This window comes from Aricia agestis, chromosome 10 (genome assembly GCF_905147365.1).
Source record: "Aricia agestis chromosome 10, ilAriAges1.1, whole genome shotgun sequence".
NCBI classification, from domain to species: Eukaryota; Metazoa; Arthropoda; class Insecta; order Lepidoptera; family Lycaenidae; genus Aricia; species Aricia agestis.
Genome location: NC_056415.1, coordinates 5,593,234 through 5,618,478, shown reverse-complemented (window position 1 = coordinate 5,618,478; position 25,245 = coordinate 5,593,234). Strand labels below are relative to the sequence as shown.

The window sequence follows — 25,245 nt, the reverse complement described above, 5'->3', positions numbered from 1 at the left end:
ACAGTATACACCTTGAAATAGGCGCCTATTATGGATAATGTCCGGTGTGTTCAGCGCATCAGTTTCTCTTTTTAAGTAATTAAGTACAAGCGTTACGTTTCGATTGATCGGCTAATTGCTTTGTTTACGGCTGTTTACTATTCACTGCTTAAATAGTAAATGATTTCAGTGCTATGTTATTTAACTGAATAAACTTTATTTTTTAAATTCTTCTCGTATGAGAGAGTATACTTTTCTATATGCTGGATAAGCTTAAGAGTTTTCTTAAGCTTATCCATCATCAAAATTACAGGATGTCAGTAAAATGATTAAACATATATCTATCTAGTTTTTATGTGTTGTTAAAGATGATATAAAAAGCATTAAACAAATGCAACTGCTCAAAAATTTTATTTAATAAGACGAAGATCTTACAGAAGAAAATAATTATAGAAGGGAAAGTGGCATTCACAAATCATTTATCCACGGTGACCTTGTGTATACTGTTGCTGTTCATACTCGTAAGGTCCTTCCACTCTCTCGTAAAGTCCTGGAGTCGTGTCTAGGTGTTGCTCATATCCATTTTTGTGCTTACGATGATTTTCCAGCAAGATTTTGTTCAAATCTGCTTCACGTTTAAGCCTCAAATACTCTAGCAAACTGTCGTAGTCATTATGGGGTATTGGCACGCCGTTTCTTCTGGGCAAAATGAGGATTTGCCCACCGTCGCCCCTGGTGAATCTTCTACCACCGGTTTTCAGATATCGGTAGTCCAGAATTATGTTGGGCTCGTAGTAGTCAGGGCTGTATACATCTTGTACGATACTGTAAAACATATTTAAAGTTAAAAAGTTAATGTTGACGTTCTCATTAATAATAATGTTTGTCGTGCATTATGAATTAATTCATGTTAACGTTCTTTTGTTACAATCTTACCGACTCTCTTCAGATTCAACCTGAAACAAAGTAAAATATGGTCATTAAAATACTTTTATGCCCAATGCATGTGTACACTAATATACTACTTTATGAGCTTTAGATACTTAGTATGTAAGTTCATCTAATTGTTACACTATAAGGGTGTCATTTTCTGTTAGAAAAAACCCTTTAAAAATAAAGATAAAAAAAAACTTTGCTTTTGGTCGCTTTTCTAGACCTTAAGAGTACATCTAACACTATCACAATGGAGAAAGATCTACAAAATATTTCATTATAATCGGTTCATTTATAAACCAAGTACTAATGCCTTTTTCACACTTTTGATTGGCTGACAAAACACTTTACATACTACTTTAACAATTTGCGATTGAAAAGATAAACTTCTGTCAAAAATCTTAGAAACTGAGTATAAAACTTACATCTTCATGTCCACGCCGATCCTGAGCGTCTTCATACTCGTGTACCGAGCTTGAATCAGCGTCGGGCTCTTTGTTTGCACACACACACACTAACAAAAGTGACGCAAGCAATGTTTTCTAAAATAAAAATAAAAAACCGTAAAAAAAATAATAAGTTTAGATGCAGAAAATTTTCTGCATCAAACGTTATAAAACACTGTGGGGTGGAAGGTATTTGGTAAAATTGTTTTTAAATAAAAAAAAAAACCTAACAGGAATTAATTATATAAATTAATTGATAATGATTTAATCATCAATAAATGTTAATAATCTAAATTAAATAAAATACTTACATGCATGTTAAAGTCTCAGTGATTTTGAGTTAAATGTCTGATAAAGAACTATTTAATATCGGAATATAGTTTCCTGAAATTCGCATGTTGATAATAGTAGGATGTTAATAATAATACGTAATACGGTAATCGAAATAAGTATGAGGTTATAATATTCTTATAACTTGTACGATAACTATTTTTCAGTTGAAAAGAACTACTAAAAAGTTATATTAAGATATTTGGTAGTCAGAAAGGTCAACAAAAATAAACGTTTTTTAAATCACTTAAAAAAAGGAATAAGAAATAAGTGAACGCGTTATCTATTTCATATTTTGCCGTTTTATTCATGTTTTACTAATTATTGTCTCTTAGAAAACACTAATTTCGTTTGTAGTGAAATTATGACTAGATAAATAAAACTAACAAACACTTGATTAATATACTTAGTCATAATTTCAATCTTTCGATTTATGTGCTACATATTTTGGGTGGTAAACGATTATATGATGTTCGTACTTTTCTTCTTCCTTCTCATCATTTTTGAATTCAATATGTACATTACTTGAACTGCTCTTATGATTTTTAGGCTGCTTCCTTCCATTTTTAGAACCATTTTGTGGTGCTGCCCTTCTTTTATCACTTCCATTTTTTTGACTTTTGTGACCATTTTTATGGCAGTGTTTACTATGATTTTCGTTTTCGCCACTTTCATTGTTTTCTTCATTTTTAGCTTCCTCATCATTATTCGCTTCTTCGTTTTGCTCGTTTTCCTCATTTCCCTCATTTCCCTCTTCATCTTGATTATTTTCCACTTTATTCGTACCGTCATTATTTTGACCGTTATGTTTAGGTTTTTTATGCCACTCATTGTGTTTATTGTTTCCGTTTTGTTCAGAAATTCGGTTTATTTCTCTGTCTGCATTATTTGTTTCATCATTATTTTTCTGATCATTGTTATTTGTTGCCTTGTCATTATTTTGCTCTTCTGAATTGTTATTATCAATTTCTTCATTTTTATTTTTATTTTGTGTATGTTTTAACCAATTTTTGTGTTGGTCGCCTTGACTTTTTTCATTTCCGTTGCCGTTTCCATTGCCATTCCCCTTGCCATTGCCGTTACTTTTGCCGTTCCCATTGCCACTTCTTTTACCATTTCCGTTGCCATTACCGTTACCATTTCCGTGTTTATTAATTTTTCCATTGCCATTACCGTTGCTATTATTTGAATTATCGTCTTTCTGATTATTTTCACTTTCACCTTCATTTTCACCATTCGATTCTTGGTTTTCTTCAGATTTTTTCTTATAGTTTTCAATATGTTTGTGCCAACCATTTCCGTTGCCATTATTTTCTGCCTGTTGCTGATTGTTAGATCCAGTATAGCTGACGTGAGCTCTAAATCTGTAATTATAATATAATTTAGCTAAATACTAAATTGTAGCTGAAACACTAAAATTAAAATCACAATGTTTGATAGGCATAATATTGATGACTGAACATAAGCTGCCTTTATTTACTCGGGTGGATTCGGAAATATGTGGATGCTTTATAAAAACTAGTATTTATAGAGCAGAACAACAAATGCTAGGTCAACGACTTTAAGCATAATGGTTTAACATTATTATATTGTAGCAAGTAGCAACTATTCAAGTAATGTAATTCGTCTTAAACTATGCTAATCACTTGAATAGAAACATGAGTCGATGAAGTAGGTAAGTAACGTTTTACAGCATAAGAACAATGACTAATTTTTCCTTTATAATTTTAGCAAACCTATAACTTACTTACTTCATCATCTAACTTATAAACCTAGCTATGCAATATACATAGAATCCATTTTTTTCATTTCAAACAAAATTTCCCGGTCCTAAAGGCTCTAGTTTTCAAATTGTTATTTACCCACTTCACCCACTCATGAGTGGGTGAAGTGGGTAAATAACAATTTGCATCTTCAATGCGCACCTATCATTAATAATTTATATAGTGAGTATTTGTAAAATCAAATATTATATGCTTACCCCTTGTCCCCTTCGGATTTATATTTGACAGTACGTTTTTGTCCTAAAGGTTCGACGAGCCAATAGGTTCCCTTTACTTTATCCTTGTGACGAATTTCGTGCTGGCCTTTAAAATCCTTTGAATCAGGGTCCGATACTTTATACGAGAATTCATAAGAAGGATGCGCTGTAGCCTGAAAATAACATAGTTTTTTTGTTTATCTATATATATAAAACTCAAAGGACTGACTGACTGATTGACATAGTGATCTATCAACGCACAGCCCAAACCACTGGACGGATCGGGCTGAAATTTTGCATGCAGGTAGATGTTATAACGTAGGCAAAGGATTTTGATAAATTCCAACCCCAAGAGGTTCAAATAGGGGATGAAAGTTTGTATATAATAATACTTCTTAACGCGAGCGAAGCCGCGGGCAGAAGCTCGTGGATTTATATGATTATAAGTTATCTCAATCATTAAGAAAATCATCACGTTGATCAGCCTTAACTAAGTAATGGAATTACAGCAACGCCTGTTTAAACTTATTATCAATGTTCTGCTTGTCGCAAATAAATTGTGTATGCTATTCAATTTAAATAACTGCAGTCTTTAACTGCATAAACGTTTGCTTGTTTAGTTTAAAAAATCATTATATATATTTGATTAAATGCATTACTAATAGCAATTAGTAATGTTATTAACTTATTGCTTAAGTTAATAACATTACTAATTGTTGTGAGACTACATAATACCATTACTAACCATAAGCAAACATTGAATTGTCCTATTAAATAAACACTTTATTTTACTTAAGTTAATGAGAGAACATTACAGGCCTTTCAAAATCTAAAAGGTTCTACAAATAAAGTAATCAAACATACGTATTCTTCATGATACTCTTGCTTCTTCTGTCCATCGGCCGAGTTTTGGTCATCGTTTTCTATGATGTGGTGGATAGTAACTTTTTGTTCCGATATTGCTCCTGACGGATGACCGTGTACAGAAAATGTCACCCAAACCAGCAATACAATCTGTTGTATGAAAGTTGAAACGTAATAAGCACAATAAATAAAATAGCAACAACATGTTTGTTGTAAAAGGAAATGTTGCTACACCATATTAAATATTTTAAGGTGGATAATGTATACCACTTAACACTCATTTGTAAAACTCTTGACAATATTTTGTTAATTTTGAAAAGTATTAACATATCTTAACTAAGTATTAAATAAAACCGAATGACTAATTAACCGAAGTCTGTGTTTTTATCAACAAGGTGTTATTAAACAACATTAAGACACTGGTACTGATAAGGTATATATTATAATATTATTATTTTGTTTTTTTTCCCTTCATAGAAATTTACCTCCCAAATCATCGTTCACGTTTACACCAACAAAACAACACTACTATCAACTGATAGTACACTATCACTAGTATTTATACTGAAATGTAATAACTTTTTACTATTCACTGAAGCAATTACGTTGTTACAGGAGGGTGTGGCTAGTTCATGCTTTGATTGATAAATAAGTGAATGCTATATGACTTTACCCGACTGTACTTGTTTCCATATATGTAGTTAAATCCGGACTACAAACCAAGAAACAAATATAAGTGCCTGCTGACATTTTCACGTACATAAAAATATTTACCTCATCGCCTATACAATTGCTATTTATTATTTTCAAATGAGGCTGTCGCGGGTAGCCTTTTATAATTTCGTTTGATAAGAATGTAAGTACGATATATCATCAGACATCATAATACTAAGATTTCAAACTATATGTGTTACTTGAAAGTCTTGATCATCAAAAGAAACTTTTAAGTTTTTACGTCTTTTTTTAAATAAAGTTGGTATAAATATTTTAAAATGGTAATATAATATTTAATACATACCAACAGAATTCATTATGTTCATGTGTATATGGACTCGTGCACATAATAATTAATCCCTACACATTCACGCATTTCAAGAGCGTAGTAAGCGTAAAATGATTCCTTGTCTCAGCAACAACTACGTAATACTAAAAGTTTATAATACATACATGATTGTTGTAAATGTGACTGACTCGTTGTTAACTTGTAACATACTATTAAATGTTTAGAAAATATAGGTGTTGTGTGAATGTATCACACAACACCTAAACCACTGAACCAATTGAAAAAATTTGGGTCCATATGGGTCTAAAACGAGACTCAAAGTATCTCCTCAAGAGGACAATTATATAAATAAAGTGTACAGTGCTTGCGTCACAAATGAATTTCTTCAGAAATGAAGTTCTACAAAGAATCTAGAACAGTAATAAATTAATCATTATTACAGTTTATTATAATAATTAACTGAACTACTTTTGAGGCTTGAGGAACTCTACATTGCAAGTGCAAGTGAACTAAAACGCACTTGGCTGGTTTTTGTAAGGATTCAAGTGTGTTTCAATCATGTTTCGATAGATGTGTATAATTATTGCGTAGTAACAGATGCACTTGTATCTTAAAAGTATCTTTTAACATTTTTTATCATTTCAATTTGTGCCTTCTAATTATACTGAAAAAAGTTTAAATATAAATAATGCACAAGCTCTATAAAATGGTTCATTACTCATTAGGTAGCGTGTTGTTGTTTGTACCGTGATTCTGTTATCGGCTGTTGAAGAATTACTGGCATCGTAACATCGCACTGATGTAATAAATTAATACTAGAAGAAGTCAGACAAGAAAAGGAAATATTACGGAACAAAGGTAGGAAACTATGATAGTTAACTAATAGCACGTAAGATGTTTTAATTATCCGAACTTGCATTTAGGGTTCTGTTTTGCATTATTATAAGACACCTGTAAAAGTAAATTGGGAACATAAAAGCAAAAGAGCTAATTTTAAGATTTTAAAACTTTGTATTTCATTTATCATATCACATTTGGTTTACAAAGTTGTATTGCAGCCTCTAAAACAATATTAAAAATAATAATGATTTTTCACGATATCATATAAGCATGTTTAAAATAATAAAAATATTGTTAATCACTTTGCCGTTATCATTAGTAAACATTAACACAACTTACGAATAACTTAGTGTCTTTTGTATATTATTACATCACAAGTGCTGGTTAATGACGTTTTCCATATTTGTGTTTTGGATGGTGAACTTTAACGTGGTATTCGTATCGTTTGAAACTTTTTTTCTTGTTGCCTCCATTACCCCCATTACCTTGTCCTCCGTTACCATTTTCCTCTCCATTATTTCTTTCGTTTCCACCTTGACCGTTTTGCTCATGACCACGACCGGCTCTATTAATTTGGTGTTTATGTTTGATATGGTAATTGATGATCGTTTTCCTTATACCTTTTTTTGAATAATTCATCATCCGACGTCTATCTTCACCACTGTTATCCTCTTCTTCATTTTCATTACCCTCCTCATTATTTTCCCCTTCTTCGCCATTTTCACCTTCGTTGTTTTCGTTGCTGCCTGCACCCTCATTTTCGTTATTCTCCTCTTGTTCCCTATTATTTTCATTGCCACGTCTTCCTTGGTCTTCTTGACTACTACGCCAAGGCCCCCAGTTTTTCCACCAGGCAACAGGGCTTTTGTTTCCTCGTCGACCTTCATTTCTTTGTGCTTCACCACTTCCATTTTGATTTCCGCCATTTCCTCCCCCATTTTGCGATTGACCTCCTCTACCTTCTTTTCCCTTGTTGCCACCTTTTTTGTATTCCCAGCTCCATTTTTGATATTTCTTATTTTTTCCACGCTGTCTACCACCACTACTCTCATCTTCATTGTTTCCTTCACCATTGCCTCCTTCCTCATTATTTTCTTGATCTTCGTTGCCTTGTCCTGCTTCATTATTTTCTTCACCTTCATTTCCTTCTTCGTTTTCTCCTTCATTTTGTTCTTGACCCTCATCTTCGTTGCCGCCTTCATTTTCGCCTTCATTACCGCCTTCGTTTCCTCCCTCTTCACCACCTCCATTTCCACCTTCATTACCGCCCTCGTTTATTCCTTCTTCACGGTCGTTATTTCCATCGTTACCTTCACCACTTTGGTTATTTTCTTGACCTCCTTCTTGATTTTCATTTGGTTCTTTATATCCTACGTGGGCTTTGAATCTGAAATATGAAATAAATATTTATTTATTATCATTAAAGTATATATTCAAGATCAAATAAAAAAATAACGTCACATCTTCATAACATGTTGTGAACTTACCCGCTATCTTTATCAACGTGGTATTTAACGATGCGCTTGCGACCATTTGGTTCTGTTAACCAATAAACTCCTTTGAGTTCATCACCTTCTCGTTTTTCATACTGGCCTTTGAAGTCGTGAGTGTGAGGATCGGAGACTTTGTATGCGAACTCATATGAGGGATACGCCCATGCCTGAAAACATGTAAGTAAGCTTCATCACAATTTATAGAACTCAACAATTTTATTTTTCCAAAATCTAAATATTTTGATTTAAAATAATGTAAATAAATTGTTATATACTCAAAAGCTTTTTTAAAATTAAACTCTTTTGTTGAAAGTTTAATGACAATTCACTTTTCGCTTTAGCTTGTAGCTATCCTTTATTACGAAACAAGTATATGATGAATACTTACGTATTTCTCTCCATGTTCATTCGACTGGCCTCCCTTTTCGCTCAAACCGACATGGTGTACAATCTTCACCCTTTGCTCAGAGTAGGGCGGATGTGCATGGGCTACTGTCCAAAGCACAACTCCAAACGTTGTTACAACCTGCACCATAACGTTATACTTAAATCACAATTGAGAAATATTGTACCTAACAATATTATTTTTTTTGCACAAAACTTGTTTTACAAACTAATCGTAAAAATGGCCCCGCTATTTAAATAGTAACTATTTAAATAGTTAGCTCTAAATGTAATAACTTGATATTTTTACTATAAAATATCATAAAAATATTTATGGAAACTTTTCTCACTAAAACAATAATAAAATATAATAAAACACACCAAAACAATTTTTCGTTGAATTAAAAAAACCTTAAAAATTAGTTACCTTCCAAGTCATCGCCTATGCCTTGATCGATAGGAGATGATAAGTTTACTGATAACACGATAATATGTAACATATTTATATACGATATTGAAATTCAATTTTAATTTTCTGTTTCCTGCATAAAATCAATAGGAGCAATTATTTGGTTTCACGATGTAATTCATATTGGGTGTGGCAGCACGAGAATTGGGAGCAGTACATCGCAACATCAATTCGATCTCATGATTGAGTACCACTTAATAGCTTTAAGTGAATATGTATAAACGTGTTCCATTTTTAAATATTCTACAATATCGAAGCGCATTTGTTTGGTGAGTGTTATTGTAATGTTTAGCCAAGTTGCCATAGGATTTGATATATGATATAATCCCACACCCATTTCGGTAACGGTGGCAAGTTTAATTTAAACTAGGCCAGTTATACAGGAGCATTTTTATAGTGCCCAAGTGTGTACGCAGTAAACAAGAGCACACTTTATTCTTTTAATCTCACAACCCAGTGGGACGAACAACCGACACGATTGGCGAGAGATAAGGAGCAGGACCGACTTTTTCATGCCCATCCAACACATGGATCTTATTTGTCAGACAATCAGGTGATCAGCCCGCATTGTCCTAACCAAACTTGTTATTAACAAGTTTTCAACACGGGAATCGCACCCATGACCTCCGTGTTAAGAGCCATGCTCTAAACCACTAGACCTCTTATAGATACATTATATCGAAGGCATGGCAAGCGATATATTGTCTCTTTTCGATGCCTCGTGTCGAATAATTATATATTTTTTGTCAAACTTTGCTGTCGTGACAATAATATGACTTAAGACATTGTTAATATAGCTCTAATAAGTTGGATTAATATGATAACTTAATCATATTATATAGTATAAGTTGCACATTAGTGATAACTGATAGTATTATAATCAAAATTAAAAAAATATAATCAAAATCAAAATAAACATATTTACGCTTATTATTCGAAGGTATTTTTACTCTCTTTTAATTAACGTCTACTTAAATTGATAAATGTTTAACACTTGCTAATTGTACAACATAATCACTTCCTATACTATATTTTAATTAATCATTTTACATTGTGTTTAATTAGCTAGTAAAACAAGACTAAATTGATATCGCCCTACCGTTTCCCTAATAAATGAAAGAATTTAAAATAGAAGCAGTAGTAATATAATATTTTTTGGTAATTTTGTTCGTAATGTCATATTACGCAAACATATTGTACAGTAAATTATATGGTTATGATAGCATAATATTTGATATGAATCCATCACATCATTAATTTTAGTAATTACCAATCAGCAAACCAGATCTAGCATCTAGTTCCGCTTAAAATACTTTAAATACTTTCTACCTTAGGTCACCTTTCAGGGTTACAAGATCGTAAGGATGAAAAGAAAACAAAATACATAAAGGATAGCGCTATCTTATTGAGAATACAATTTCAGTGTCAGTCTTTATAACATTGGTACAGTTGCAGCGGGGTGAATGACACGTGTCAAGTTCAGATGTGGTGGGACAGGTGGACGTGATGATGAGGCGACGAGTGGTGGACGATGGCATTGAATCTGAAACAAAGTCATTAAAAAAAAGTTATTTACAGTTTTGGCGATTTTTATTGCATGTCTGTATGATTTAAATCAATTAATATTACATGAATAATGTTTATCAAGTATGTTTTAAGGCCTTAAACAAATTGATATAAAATGATGTTTTATTAATGATTACATCTGCTTGATGCAAAGGGCTTAATTCTCTTGACTTAAATTTTTTGTTGGTTTATTGATTAGCTTATTATCTTATAATGAGGGACTTTAGGCATAAGATTGGATTCCTATTATGCCGTGCTGCGACTGTCGCAATCTCTTCTATGACCGAACTGTGCAGTTCTATCTATACAAAACTCACCCCGAGTGGTCATCAGCCTTGGACTCCACCTTCCTCTTTCGGCCACCATCCACTACGTCGCCGTGTCGCACCTCGTACTGCGACTGTCGCAATCTCTTCTATGACCGAACTGTAGTTCTATCATAACACTTACCCCGAGTGGTCATCAGCCTTGGACTCCACCTTCCTCTTTCGGCCACCATCCACTACGTCGCCGTGTCGTACCTCGTACTGCGACTGTCGCAATCTCTTCTATGACCGAACTGTAGTTCTATCATAACACTTACCCCGAGTGGTCATCAGCCTTGGACTCCACCTTCCTCTTTCGGCCACCATCCACTACGTCGCCGTGTCGCACCTCGTACTGCGACTGTCGCAATCTCTTCTATGACCGAACTGTAGTTCTATCATAACACTTACCCCGAGTGGTCATCAGCCTTGTACTCCACCTTCCTCTGCCGGCCGTCGGACTCTATCAGCTCGTAGCCGCCGTGCACCACGTCACCGTGTCGCACCTCGTGCTGCGACAGTCGCAATCTCTTCTATGACCGAACTGTGCAGTTCTACTGTAACACTTACCCTGAGCGGTCATCAGCCTTGTACTCTACCTTCCTCTGCCGGCCGTCGGACTCTATCAGCTCGTACCCGCCGTGCACCATGTCACCGTGTCGCACCTCGTGCTGCGACAGTCGCAGTCTCTTCTATGACCGAACTGTGCAGTTCTGCTGTAACACTTACCCCGAGTGGTCATCGGCCTTGTACTCCATTTTCCTCTGCCGGCCGTGGGGCTCTATCAGCTCGTAGCCGCCGTGCACCACGTCACTGTGTCGCACCTCGTGCTGCGACAGTCGCAGTCTCTTCTATGACCGAACTGTGCAGTTCTACTGTAACACTTACCCCGAGTGGTCATCGGCCTTGTACTCCACTTTCCTCTGCCGGCCGTCGGGCTCTATCAGCTCGTAGCCACCATGCACCACGTCGCCGTGTCGCACCTCGTGCTGCGACTTCACGTCGCCCGTGTGATGGTCGTGGACAGAGTACGCGAATTTGTACTCGGGGAATGACTGGAAAATTATGAAAGATGAAGGTTTTTCTACCTATTTTATGTAGACGTATAGTGCTTTAAATGACTTGACTTTTAGACGCTACGTGTTTTATTCGGATTACTTAAACTCTAGCTGAGATATTACAATAATTGACTTTGACTTTACATTTAAAACAAGTTCGCCATTTGCCAATGACTCTGATAGTACCTTTCCAATATTTATGTTCATCTTATTTTCATACAATATGAAGTAAAATACTACGTTCTCCCACTTCTTATGCTTAAAACTCATCTAATTATTAAATTAACAAAAATAAACATTGTAAATTATATCATGTAAGTCCATAGATGATGTTTGGTAAATTTAAAAACTCCACCTTCAAGGATCACTAACTAGACAACACTATCGAAACAATCTTGACACTTACATAATGGTCATGATGCACTGGAATATGATGGGGTTCGTGTATGATCGGCTGATGATGAATCAGCGGCACGTGATGATGAATCGGCACGTGGTGATGAATCGGGACGTGATGAATCGGTATCGGGTGATGGGGTCCGTCGTGTTTGATCACCTCCTGGTGCGAGATAGCGGGGTGGTGGTGGTGATGATGAAACGGGAATAGCGCGTTACTGGCCGAAATTAACATAAATGCTACGATCAGCTGAAAAAAAATTTGCATATTAAAAATTCTGGTATCGATACGTATATAATTTAGGTTACTATTAATAATGTTACTACATAATAATGTTGCAACTATAACACAGAAATGTGGTTATCGCGTAAACATATCTTTGTGACAAAACTCTCCTACAGACATATTTTCATCTAAAGTGATTTCTCGGGTAAATTGTAAAAGATAAATAATAAACAAACAAATATACTTTCGCATTTATAATGTTATTATTAAATTGACGCAAAATCAAAAGCAAATTGGATTTCCAAAAGTCAAGACTTTACTTGACATTGGTAGCACTCGCGTTGATGTCTTTTGTATGGTGAAAAAAGTTTCATACTCTAGAAGTCTATAGCCCAATCCCCTACCCTATTCCATTCCCTACCCTCCCCTATTCCCTTCCCTTCCCACCCCTACCCACCCCTATTACCCTATCCCTCTTAAAAGGCCGGAAACGCACCTGCAGCTTTTCTGATGCTGCGAGTGTCCATGGGCGACGGAAGTTGCTTTCCATCAGGTGACCCGTTTGCCTGTTTGCCCCCTTATTTCATAAAAAAAGTCTGTATAAAAATCTCTCGCTATAAACTAAAAACTATAAAAAATATACAACTTTTTAACACTTTTACACATAAAAATGACTTACTCTATACATTTTGACTGATTTGAGAGACCCTATGAGTTATTGCTGAGTCCCTATAAGTAACTGCTGAGAGTCCTAAGTCTATAGCTTTATATATTGTGAATAATAATAGTGGGAACTATCGGAGCAAAAATCGAAGGAATTTCTCAGGGTTTGGTAACGTATCGTAATGGCGGTTGCATATGTCAGGTAATCGATTCGAACTAAATTTAACAAGATAAGATGAGTAGAGGCGTGATTCCGGTCTAAATATATTGCTTAAACGAGAAGTTTAGGATCATTAATTTTAGCCACAATATTTTAATGATACAAGGCATAACCATCACTTTTCTATGAACTCATAGAATGAGTTCATAGAAAATCTGTAGTTAACGAAAAACACAATCCTCTAATTGTTGACGACTTATAATAAGATTATATTAAGCCGTGTTCACACTGCACGATGCACATGATACGTGGGAGAGCCATGCTTCGGCACGAATGGGCCGGCTCGACCGGAGAAATACCACGTTCTCACAGAAAACCGGCGTGAAACAGCGCTTGTGCTGTGTTTCGCCGAGTGAGTGAGTTTACCGGAGGCCCAATCCCCTACCCTATTCCCTTCCCTACCCTCTCCAATTCCCTTCCCATCCCTACCCTTACCCTATTCCCTCTTAAAAGGCCGGCAACGCACCTGCAGCTCTTCTGATGCTGCGAGTGTCCATGGGCGACGGAAATTGCTTTCCATCAGGTGACCCGTTTGCTCGTTTGCCCCCTTATTTCATAAAAAAAAAATGCTTGAATTTTTGTCATAATACTCACTGGCATCACGAACATATAAATTATAACTTCAAAGAGATACCATAGTTATACTCGTAAAAGTCAAACTAAGCAAGATCTATTTATACGAAAATAACATTTAAATACATACATACATTAGATAGATTATCTTAAGTGCTATTTATTTAAAATATATCTCATGGATATAATCATGGTACAATACAAAAGCAACCGTTTATACGCCAGTCAAAACTTTGAAAACCTTACATTACATAAATCGTACTAATCTAAGGTAACATTTAGGTGATTTAGGCTACTATAAGTACAATTATTATAGTGTAAAACTGTAACGTGAGATACACGAATACTATAACAACTATGTAAGAAACACAACAATAAACATACGTTGGTTAACATAATGTTTCCATGTTTTGTTTATCATACCGTATGTGTAATGTCTACACGTACTTACTGCTTTATTATTGTTACCAATTCATACTATGTTTAGTATGCGACTTTAATTTTATAACATATTCATAACTAGCTTTTATCCACGTCTTCGTTTAACCTCGATAGAGAATTAATGAATAAATTTAGACATATTTTATCGATTCGTTTTTTTTTGTTAGCCTATGCTATCCTACTGCTGGGCAAAGGCCTCCGCCAAGGTCTTCCACTTTTCTCGCTCCAGCGCCACCGTTGGCCAGCCCGGCTGGTACGCCTCCAGCTCATCGCGCCATCTTTTGCTAGGCCGGCCACTGTTGCGTCTTTCGTCTCGATTCGTTTATAAAATGTTTATTAAAAAAAATTGATATTGTGTGTTTGTCAAACAAAATCAAGTGAGTATTTTACTATGTATAAAATATTCCAGTCAGTGTTTAGGATATCCAATTCCAGAAATGTACCATGCACATATGGCCCATCATATATGAATTACAATTTTTGCAATGCTGCAAAATTCTACGTTTTGGTTTTATATAACATAACAGCAAGATTTGAATGTTGGTAGCTTAAATATAATTATAACTATAGACTAGTTATTAGTAAGTAAGTGGGTAGTAATAAATCATTATCTTTTTTTAAAGAAACTTCCTTGGCTATGGATGTACAGGAGTCATTTCAGTCATCTAATGCCCATTTTCTGATTTTTTTGACAGGAGTTTATCTATCCCCTACAGTTTTTCATTGGCTAACGTCAAAAAGTTGACCAATGACCAATCAATGTGTGGTAGTGGAAAGATTAACTACTGTTAAAAATTTCACAAACCAGGCATAAATCGCTTCTGTTTATTTACAGGAGCTTTTTATGTGTATGTCGCAGCTGACTGGTTTAAATAGCCGTTTTATCAAACAGCTAGCCCTTTGACTGAAAAACGTCATTCAATCACACGTCTAGCTTTTATATTGAATATTTTAGTCGCTCAAAACGTTCAACACTACAGCTGATTCAAAAGCCGCCGTCTAATTGAAGTAGTTCAGCGCGCACCGCTGCGGCGCTAGGTGCGTTTTATTTACAATATGGCGTCAACTAGCAGGTGTTTGTTGGTGTTTGTGGTTGTTTTTCGGAAAGAAAGTAGTTAATAAAAGTTACAAGTGTTATTAAAGAGACAAAAATTGTGGAGGCACATACGAGTGAATTAAAATTTCAACAAATATTCGAGGAGAAATTACGGGATTATGAAATGGATGGACGCAGCCTCCCCCGAAAGTTGGGTTCGGGGGTACAGCCCCTCGTCAAAACAAAAACAAACACAATCCAGAAAGTCCAAAAGTTGGTTAGGTTAGGTTAGAACTTAGACATAACAACACAGAGGGAGCCGAGCGAGCGCAGCGAGCGTGCTACGGCAGCAGCCGACGACCGCCGCCAAATAAAAGGGGGGCTCGGGGGGCGCAGCCCCCCGCCAAAACAAAAACAAACCAGTTGGCTAAGCGTCGTCTAGCTGTAGTGTTGAACGTTGTAGTCAACAAGTCGGCTAAACGACGTATAGCCGTGTGATTGAATGGCGTTGTTCAGTCAAAGGGCTAGCTGTTGTATTGAACGGCTATTTAAACCAGTCGGCTGCGACTACTGATAACTCAATAATGTAATCCTTACTAATTTTATAAATGCGAAAGTTTTTTTTAATTTCCAAGTAGTTCCAAGTAGGAAGGATGTATGTAATAGTAAGCATATAGGATACTTTTTATCCCAAAAAAATACACGGTTTCGTTACGATATACGAATTTTGGCGCAACGGAGCGTGCGTCATCTAGTTTATTACAAAGGCAGTGACATAAACTATACAGGATGTTAAAAAACTAAGTGATAATACTTTAGGGTGTGTATGTGTCCTTTATATATGTATGTTCGCTGTGAAAGTAGCAGCGCTGGAAATCTATTTTTTTGTGATAGAGAATGATAATGTGATAGAGAAGAGTTCTATGAGCGAGCGCCCGAGCGTCATCAATTATCCTATACAAAAGTAAAAAAAGTTACTCTTTCAGCCTTTCTACTTTCATAGCGAACTTTATATAAGGACTTTATACAAGGGATACACACCCTAAAGTATTATCACTTAGTTATGTTAAACTCTGTACTAGTAACAATTTAATACCATACTAGTAGTGTAAGTTACAAGGCTATACCAGGTAAGGTATATCACAACTTTCACGTGTGAACAATGCTCTCACAACAACGCTCTGGTTTTTGCGGTCAATGTCTTAATTATTGGAGTAACAAATTGATTGATCGGAATGTTAAGGTGTTGCCTTTATGTAACGACATATTTAGCAACTGATAAAAAGTATGGTGAATTTGTTTGTCTGTATTGTGCACATTATTCTATAAGATATAGCGAGCAGGGGTTCCTAAGCTTATTTTGTCTACTGCCCACTTTGAGAAAAAATACGCCAAGCCACTACAAAACGCCACCTTTTTTTTTTGGGCCCCACACCTTCCTTCAGCGCCCACAAGGGGGGCGGAAAGGAGCTATGAGCCCGATTTTAATGCAAAATGAAACTGGATCATGTATAAAATAGACAAGTATTTGAGCTATAAATGAAGTTGCCAGTAACGTATTCTGATAAGTTTAAACGTATCATAAATTCTATATAGTATAATGTTTTAAAGTCATAAGTGAAAAGATTTTCTAATCTTATAATATTACGATAATATGTTGAGATAAAAATTATGAATCTTAAGCACGCTAAAGTGCACATAGATCGTTTTGATTTTTTATCGTACTTACTAATATAAACTTGTACTTTTGAACTTTATTGCAACGGTCATGTAAACTTTTAGCACACTAAAGGGCAAAATATACAGTGCCTTGTTAAATTTAAATAGAAATTATTTCTAGAGACAAAATCACTATATACCAACTTGTGTGTTGTAAAGTTAAAGGCGCTTTTATGCAGGTATAGTGCGAGTAATAGTATTTTTTATAACTTTATATATACGGTATTTTTGAAATAAGCAAAATCCCTATTATTTCTAATATACTATAACAAAAATATTGGTTGTGTTTTTGTGTAATCTTTAACTCCCACTTTGTTCCTTAATCTTATTAACTCTGATTTAAGTATTGTTAATGCTCAATAATTTATTTTTATCAGTAAAGATTTCTTTATTTATATCAAAACAAAAAAAAACAGCAAAACAAAATTTCGAAATTACTAGTATCAAGGACTCTATAATAACATACATAAAACATCAAACAGCCATGATCGAAAATAAATTGCGGTAGTCGACTCATAATAAGCACAATAAGTATTGTCTTAAAACTTTTCTATTATAGGTAACCTTCAAAATCGGTACCGGCTTATGAATAGACGGTGAGTAAAGTTAATTATAGACGCCAATCTCTCTGAGCTCCCACGCACGCTCGGGTTATAAAGGTATGATTACACGGTGGAAAATCTTTTTTTTTTATTCACTTCTTGTAATTTGTAAGTAGCTCAAATCAACAATATTAGCTTAGTTTTCTTAATGAAACGAATTACGAATATAACACTAGTCAACATCATTTTTGAGCCTCAATTGGATGTATTACACCTAATTAATTATAGAATCAGTGATTTTAACTCAAAAAGTTTGCTTTTATTTTACTGAGACCTTTTGAACTTTAAAATTTTGAAGAAAAGCTGAATTTTCTTCTTACAGTTACGTATGAAAATAATAAAATATATCATTAATATCGTTGCTTATATTCCCAAAATAAAATTTAAATAGTAAAAATGTATAATTTAGATTTAAAAATTAATATTTTTTTTATCTAGGTGAGCATATCCTAAATACAGTTTGCTGAGTGCTCCGGTCTAGATATGTGATGCTCCTATTTATTTTCTAGTATTGAATAGGAACTTTAGAATTATTTCATATGCTTGACAGAGTCTTTAATTTGCTAATCTTTTAACTCTAAGAATTTGCAAAAATCTTTTATTTTTATTAGTCTTCGCCTAGACTATAAAAGCAAACTTTTAATTTTGAAATTTGTGTTTCTGGTTAGTTTTCAATGCAAACAATCGGATAATAGTCATTAAGTAACAGGCACAAGAAAAAATATTTTTGTCGACCTATGTAATCAATATTATTATTTCACAAAGAAGCATATTTTATGTTACTGATACCATTATTAAAAATCTTTTTAACTCTCATTTAGTAAAATTTAATTTAAATATAGACTGTTAGAATGAAGGATAAAAGAAAATATAAGAGAAGAGATAAAGTCTATATGAACCCATGTAACGCGCTTCTGGTCTGCTGCAGTTAAGAGGAGTCCACACCGCCGTTTTTCCGTACAAACGCTGTCCACTGTTTTCTCCCTGGATAATGTTGGTAGAGTTAGGATTTTTTTCCTGAATGTCTATGGCCACTTAATAGTGGCCATAGATATTCAGGAATGCTAATGCATGTCCCTATGTTTTCTTTTTTTTAATAATTTTATTATTAAAAAAGATAAGAACGTCCAAAAACCCAAAAAATGGCCAGTTTTTCCTCTGTGTTCAAACACCCAAAAACAAAACTGGCTAGAATATACATAAAAAATAAAACATAGGAACATAGTTCAAGTCTTCTTAATGAAAAAAGTACTTAAATCAGTTAAGTTTTGGAGAAGGAATCAGCGGACAACGAATCGAAGATTTTCTGTTCTTTTATTAGAACTTTTGTCGTATTGTCTCTATCGCGCTCTGCGGTGGGAGACTTGAGATTGGTGAGACAGCAATACATTTTCAAATACCTATTTTCAATTTCTCTCGCCCCTGGTGTATCCTCTTAAGTCAAAATTAATAAAAAAGTCGCCCATATACGCAAAGACAGAATACGTAAAATCTCGCATCGCGTGTGAGCTATACGCAATATGGACATTAAATATGATATTTTGAAGTTGCTTATGAGTTTCTAGATGCAATTTTTTAATTAGCTACTTAGGAAGAGAAATGTGCGTCAAACGTAAAGTTAAATTGTTAAAAGCAATTCATACTTATATTTAAGCCTTAGTTAAAAAAAAAAGTATTTAAATAATATTGTAGTGTACACCCAGCTTTAAGATAAAATAAGTGTAACGGAATGGGTATTTTATTGTTATGGCGATTTTAACTGAAGGTCGGGCGTCCAGCCATTGTCTAGATTATCTGCTCCGATCGTATCTGTGACAGGACCTTTGACTTGTAACAACCAGGCTACAGCCACGATTGCTGTTTGTTTTCGCAGTGTTTTCTAACCTATTCGTGAATAGAGCTGTCCCTTAAATCCATACTTATATTATAAATGTCTGTCTATCTGTCTCTTACCTCTACACGCCCAAACGGCGATGCTGAGTTGATTTTTCTGAAATTCGGTATAAAGATACTTTGAGTCCTGGGTAGGAAAGGAGATAGGATACTTTTTATCCCAAATAAAAATGCGCGGATCCCGTGCGATAACCGAAATTTGTCGCAACAAAGTCGACGTCAAGTTATGCGAGTGCGGGCGTCAAGTTATGAATCTTTCTTGCATTTCTGTCCTTACCACTTTTATAAAGTTAGTAGTTATATATTTTCATAAAGTTTGGTAAGATAGTTGCTTAGTTTTTCTTTGGTTTTGACAGTTTGTTTGACAGTTCTCCAATTTACCAGTATTCATGTAAGGCCTTGGTGCACTATATATATGTTTTAAATTCTACGAATAATAAAACTAGGAATCGTAACTCCCATACTATTACCGTTTTAAATTTGGTTCCTTTTGATCGGTCATGTAACGTCAGCCTAGTACCGCTCAAGGTCACCTAAATATTGCAAATGTATTGAAATGTGTACCTAAGGTACACTTTTTTGACAAGTATTGTGGAGCATGTTTTTTGACGGAGTTAGTTTTCCTTAGTTTTTATTATTCGTAGTTTAAATTGTAATTTTCAATCTTTTTAGTAAAAGATGGCCTCGTGCGAGTTTCTTACGCCGGTTCTTCTCGCCGAATTAGGCACCCGAACCGGTGGTAGGCACCTTAGTATCGACGTTCGGAAATGTTTTTGTAAAAAAATTACTCTGAATAAAAATATTTTGATTCCTGGCAAGGACAACTACGACATCTACTTGCATGGAATTAGGTGCCAAATGAATAATTTAATTAATTAGGATGTAGTACCTATACTAGGTAAAATTAAATCACATTATAGTCTACTGTTTATTTAATGGATATCAGCATGCATCAAACCGCTTCAAGGTATTTCAAATAGCGAAGTGCTTATCAAATTAATAATATACGAACAAGGATCAAAAGCTCATAATTTCCTCTTTAACCTACTGGTTATTTGGGTTAGTTGACAATATGGTGACCAATACTTAATGTATGCTATTAGCGTTAAACAACGCATTATTTGTTGCACCATCTTTATCGATTCAGGCGATCGCCATTTGCCTAATATGATCTAGTACGAGCTATTGTGTCGTACGGCGTACCAAATCTTTATACAATTGTAGTCAGTAGTTATTATTTATCAAAAATACTAGCGCTTGTTTATCTTGACAATTTCATGGATGTATAAGAAGGGGCATGTACAATGTGTCCCAACATCTGTGTACGAGCCTTTAACGTTATGAAAAAAATCTAGTGTCAATTTGTCGATAAAATACGTCATACATCATGAGTATCTAATAAAGAATCTGAAACTAGTGTTGGGACACATTATATATTTAAGAAGAGATTTGTCGCTTAGCGATTACGTTTTCCTGGAAAATTGTCACATATATTTAAAAATTATTTAAAAGTTAAGAATTTGTTTACGGATAAATATTAAATAATGTCCTAATTCTTTGATAGAAAACGGGAGAGCTAGACATTTTCTATAGTTGTGACCCTTCAAAGTTCTCCATATAAAATTATTTAATTTAAAGAAACAATGAAGAATTGAGTTAATTATAAGTTATGTGGATAAAATCACGAAATGTTATTGAAAGTTCTGCTCCGGCCTTGTTCCAGAAGTTTCGATAGAGTTAATTTAGTACCGGACGACACTAATTATATTCTATAATATCCAATTTTATTGTCTATCAATATTCTATTAAGTGCATTAGGACACAACCATACTTAATCATATGTGTTTTTAATGTTTACAAAGCTTTAAGAGCCTTCTTTCCAAGCATCCTTTATTTTGATAACAATTTAATTATTGACCTAAATTCAATAACTTTAATTTAAAGGCTGTACTTTTTCCACAAAAGATTTTTCATTTGAATTTCCTATATTATAATAAAGTTTACAACAAATTGTTTCGAATGGATATTTGAAAAAAGATTTTGTATATAACAATGCTTGACAAAAGAAATTTACTTCTAGTAAAATGAAATAGTAATACTTTGGTTACGCTTAGATAATACTTACTGATGCACTCTGAGACGAATTTTAATTATTTAACTGTAATTAAATAAAGACTTTGACATAAGCCCCATACATTATCAGTCAAACTCTTCATTAAATTGAAGCTTAATTCATTTTATTTTAGTAGAAGTTTAATTAATAATTATTAAATGTCTCTGAGTGCGGTGGTTAGAGTTGTAAAGTAGCCGGAATGTAATCGGTGGTAATCGTGTAGTCAGACCGTGTTCGGAATTGTCTGCTGTCGACGGGTAATAATGATATTTCGGTCGTGATTGCTCACGGGTTTCTTAAACTGTGATAAAGGTCCCATAAAGTGGCATTTGGTGCTATTGTTGCTCATTATGACAAAACTCAATTGCAGAGTAAATCTCATAAATCATGTTTGTCAACGGTTGACTTATTTAATGACCATTTCGAAATATTATTTCCACTCGACGGAAATTGACGGTAATTTTGAATTTGTCTAATGCATGAAGATATGTTTATTTGTAGATTTACCACACAATGCACCTGCTTGCTGCTACAAATTATTATGTGGTATTGGCGATATACTTACAGCTATGGTAAATTTGACTGAGGAGTACTGTTTTATGTAAATACCCACATTCCAATCACCAAATCTTTTTCTTTTATAATGATCTGTGTTTTATTTTTATGTTATCAACATCTTTGATGGATTTCAGTACTATTATTAAGTACTTATGCTGATTACGCATCTATCAGTCCATTCATAAAATTATGTTTATAAATTACATAGACATAGAACTTATATCTCAAAAACCTTATTTTCTTGCTCCATAAACAAGAACAAATAAATATTTGTAGAAATTCTAAATAATTTTGTTTTGCTACGTCATGTTGTAGTAACCTTGCAATTGTGGTTGTTTAGAGTAGTCATATTATGTGTTTCTTACACTACATTTATACAATAATAAGAAACAATTAAATACTAATAAGCTTTTTAGGTCATTGCACAGTGTACGCAACATTTTTATAGTAGGCGTGTGCTGTAATTGCAGTCTGTATACCGAGCAGTGTACACGCGAGTACGCGTGCATAATGATACTAATTATTTTGTACTGTAACGTAACAATTCAAGGGTAAAATGAGAATAAAGCGCTCGTTACGACGAAATTAGTGTCGAAACAAAGGCGGGAATTTCAAAACGAAAAGTGCGTTTACTGATCAGCGTTGATTATTTATTTACATTATCACAATCATTATATACACATAAATATCACATTCATACATTCAGCTAGCGCGGTGATCAGTAATGGAGGCCGTGGTGTCCGTGGGAGAGCGCGAGGTGCGCTACGGGGGCGGCGTGGACGAGGTGCGCCACGGGAGCGGCGTGGATGGTGTGGATGGGGGCGGCGTGCACGATGGGCGCGTGGACGACCGGCGCGGGGTGGTGGCCGGGGGTCTTGTGGACAACGGCGTTGAAACTGAAAATGGACGTTGATATAAAAAAGCGTCAGTCTAGTATTAATGTGATATAACGTGGTCTTCTTCAAAAAGAAAATATAATAATTCTGTGTAAGTTGTAACTGTGTATAGTTTGTGCGTTCTAAGATGATATGGGTGACAGTTTTCATGTTCCTTGCTACGGGTTTTTTACAAGAAAACAAAAAAAATCAAATGTAATAAATTATATTCCATCTACAAAAACAATGTTTCCTATAATGTAAATGATTAAAAATGAAAAGATGCTAAATGCTAACTTATTAATAAAAATTATAAATATTAACTGTGAAATAGGAGTATAAAAACCCAATCGATAAAAAAGGGCGGCCATCTTAAATCGCCGGCACCACTGAAATGTCACTACGAAATCGATAATTTCGATTGCAATTCTTTTACGAAGTGATTCGATATTTTTAAACTATCGATTAAATTTTGTTAGGTAACTTCCCTACTATTGTCAATTATAATGTGTCACGCATATCATCATAAAACGCACAAACTATAATTAATGTGGATTTGTATTGGCAATTAACTGTGTTTGTCACATTGAGACCATGACCATGCCACGCCTGACGATTTTGACTATCTTTGGGTTGTTTTGTAACCAAATGCGTAATTCTTTCGTCGTCGCGTCAGTACAACATTATGAAGTTTTGTGCCTCGTCTCATATTTTTAAGTAAATCTAATATCTGAAGCTATGTATTTACAGTAAGGCTGGTAACTTACCCGTGGTGGTCGTCAGCGGTGTACTCTACTTTGCGGACGGAACCGTCGGGCTCGACCAGGGAGTAGCTGCCGTGGACGGCGCCACCGTCGCGGCTCTCGTGCTGGGACTTGTGGTCGCCGGTGTGGGGGTCAGCTACTGAGTACGAGTAGTCGTATTTGGGGTGAGACTGTAAAAAAAAAATGAATTTACTGTTTAATGGTCCACGTGTAATTATTGTTTTTAACACGACTTTTTAGCTTTTGAATCTTAATTTGTGTATTTCAAATTTTTTGTTAACCAGCTGCCTTGCTGAAAACAGCCATCCTATTAGTATTTTAAATGTTACGCGGAATTGAATATAAAATTTACGTGTCATAATCCATTTACGAGCCTAAACATCGCACGACGTTATATTTTTCAGCGTACTCACGTATTCATGTCCATGGGAGAGCGCGATGGGGGCGGCGTGTAAGACGGGCGCGTGGATTAGGGGTGCGGCGTGGATGGGGGCATGGAGCAGAGGCGCGGCGGCGGCGTAGTGGACGGGCGCGTCGTGGCGTATGATGCTCTGCGATGACACGGCTGAGCCGTGGTACGGGAGCAGGCCGGCGTTTGCCGCGGCGAACACCGCGCCGAGGACGATAATCTGCACAAAATACTAATTAGAAAAAGCTAAAAACTAGAGATAAAAGAGACCAGAATATCATTATTTTAAAGCTGGAAGATGAATGGTCTCTAAAATTGCACCACTATTTTTTGAGTAGGTACTTCAAAATTTTATCTAAAAGTTGTGGGAATTTAAAGTATGAGTTTTTGAATTCAATTCAGGACAATTTCTAAAATCCCTGATATTTTGCTCTGTATCCTTATTGTTCCTTTTTGCAAACTTTTTACGTTAACTTTATTTTATTTGTTTCGTAACAAACTTACTTTGGAGAACATTTTGTTGATGTCAATGTGTGTTGACTGATAACATTATAGGGCCGCGGTGGACTTTTATATGAAAAGCAAAACGGAGACACTATCCTGACTGGTGGGGCTTGCGGTCACTTCAGTTCCGTAACTTTGACACGACGAGGTCGCTCGCCTTTCCTAAATGAGACCCTGCAGCTACAAATTATTTCCAACGATGTTGCGATACTAATTGATTGGTGATTACTTACTTTTTAATAATAGACAATGTTTTCTTACACGCACTTAATTTGTTTTTATCTGACCTTTGTAAACTTTCTTGATATATGAAACATTTTCAGTGCAGTTATTTGGCGTAGAGCGCGTCTGAGTGATCCACAGGTTTTTCCTGAAAATCATTTACACAGATTTTTTATTATTATATTTTGATAGTCATGGATTTTGTAAAATATTTTAATACATACATACCATTTATCCAGTACACATCTAACGCCATAGCAGCATGTCCAATATCCAGTGGCTATGTAAACAGGTTCCTTTCCAGTATCCAGTAACTGGCGCCAGCTTAATCAACGCAAATCAGCACAGGCTTACTACTATCATAGAAATTGATTCATGGT

General features: G+C 35.0%; 1 protein-coding gene across 1 annotated transcript; it reads right to left on the bottom strand.

The window, feature by feature from the left end:
• Positions 1-458: 458 nt before the first annotated feature.
• Positions 459-25,121, bottom strand: LOC121731174 (protein PF14_0175-like). Its single transcript, XM_042120529.1, is given in 19 exon segments — positions 459-804; positions 916-935; positions 1,338-1,454; positions 2,149-3,052; positions 3,670-3,842; positions 4,534-4,683; positions 6,862-6,941; positions 6,997-7,763; positions 7,864-8,036; positions 8,258-8,395; positions 10,205-10,265; positions 11,482-11,648; positions 12,058-12,297; positions 22,813-22,987; positions 23,734-23,900; positions 24,144-24,359; positions 24,708-24,764; positions 24,766-24,823; positions 25,090-25,121. Coding segments are annotated over 19 exon segments (4,041 nt in total).
• Positions 25,122-25,245: the final 124 nt, after the last annotated feature.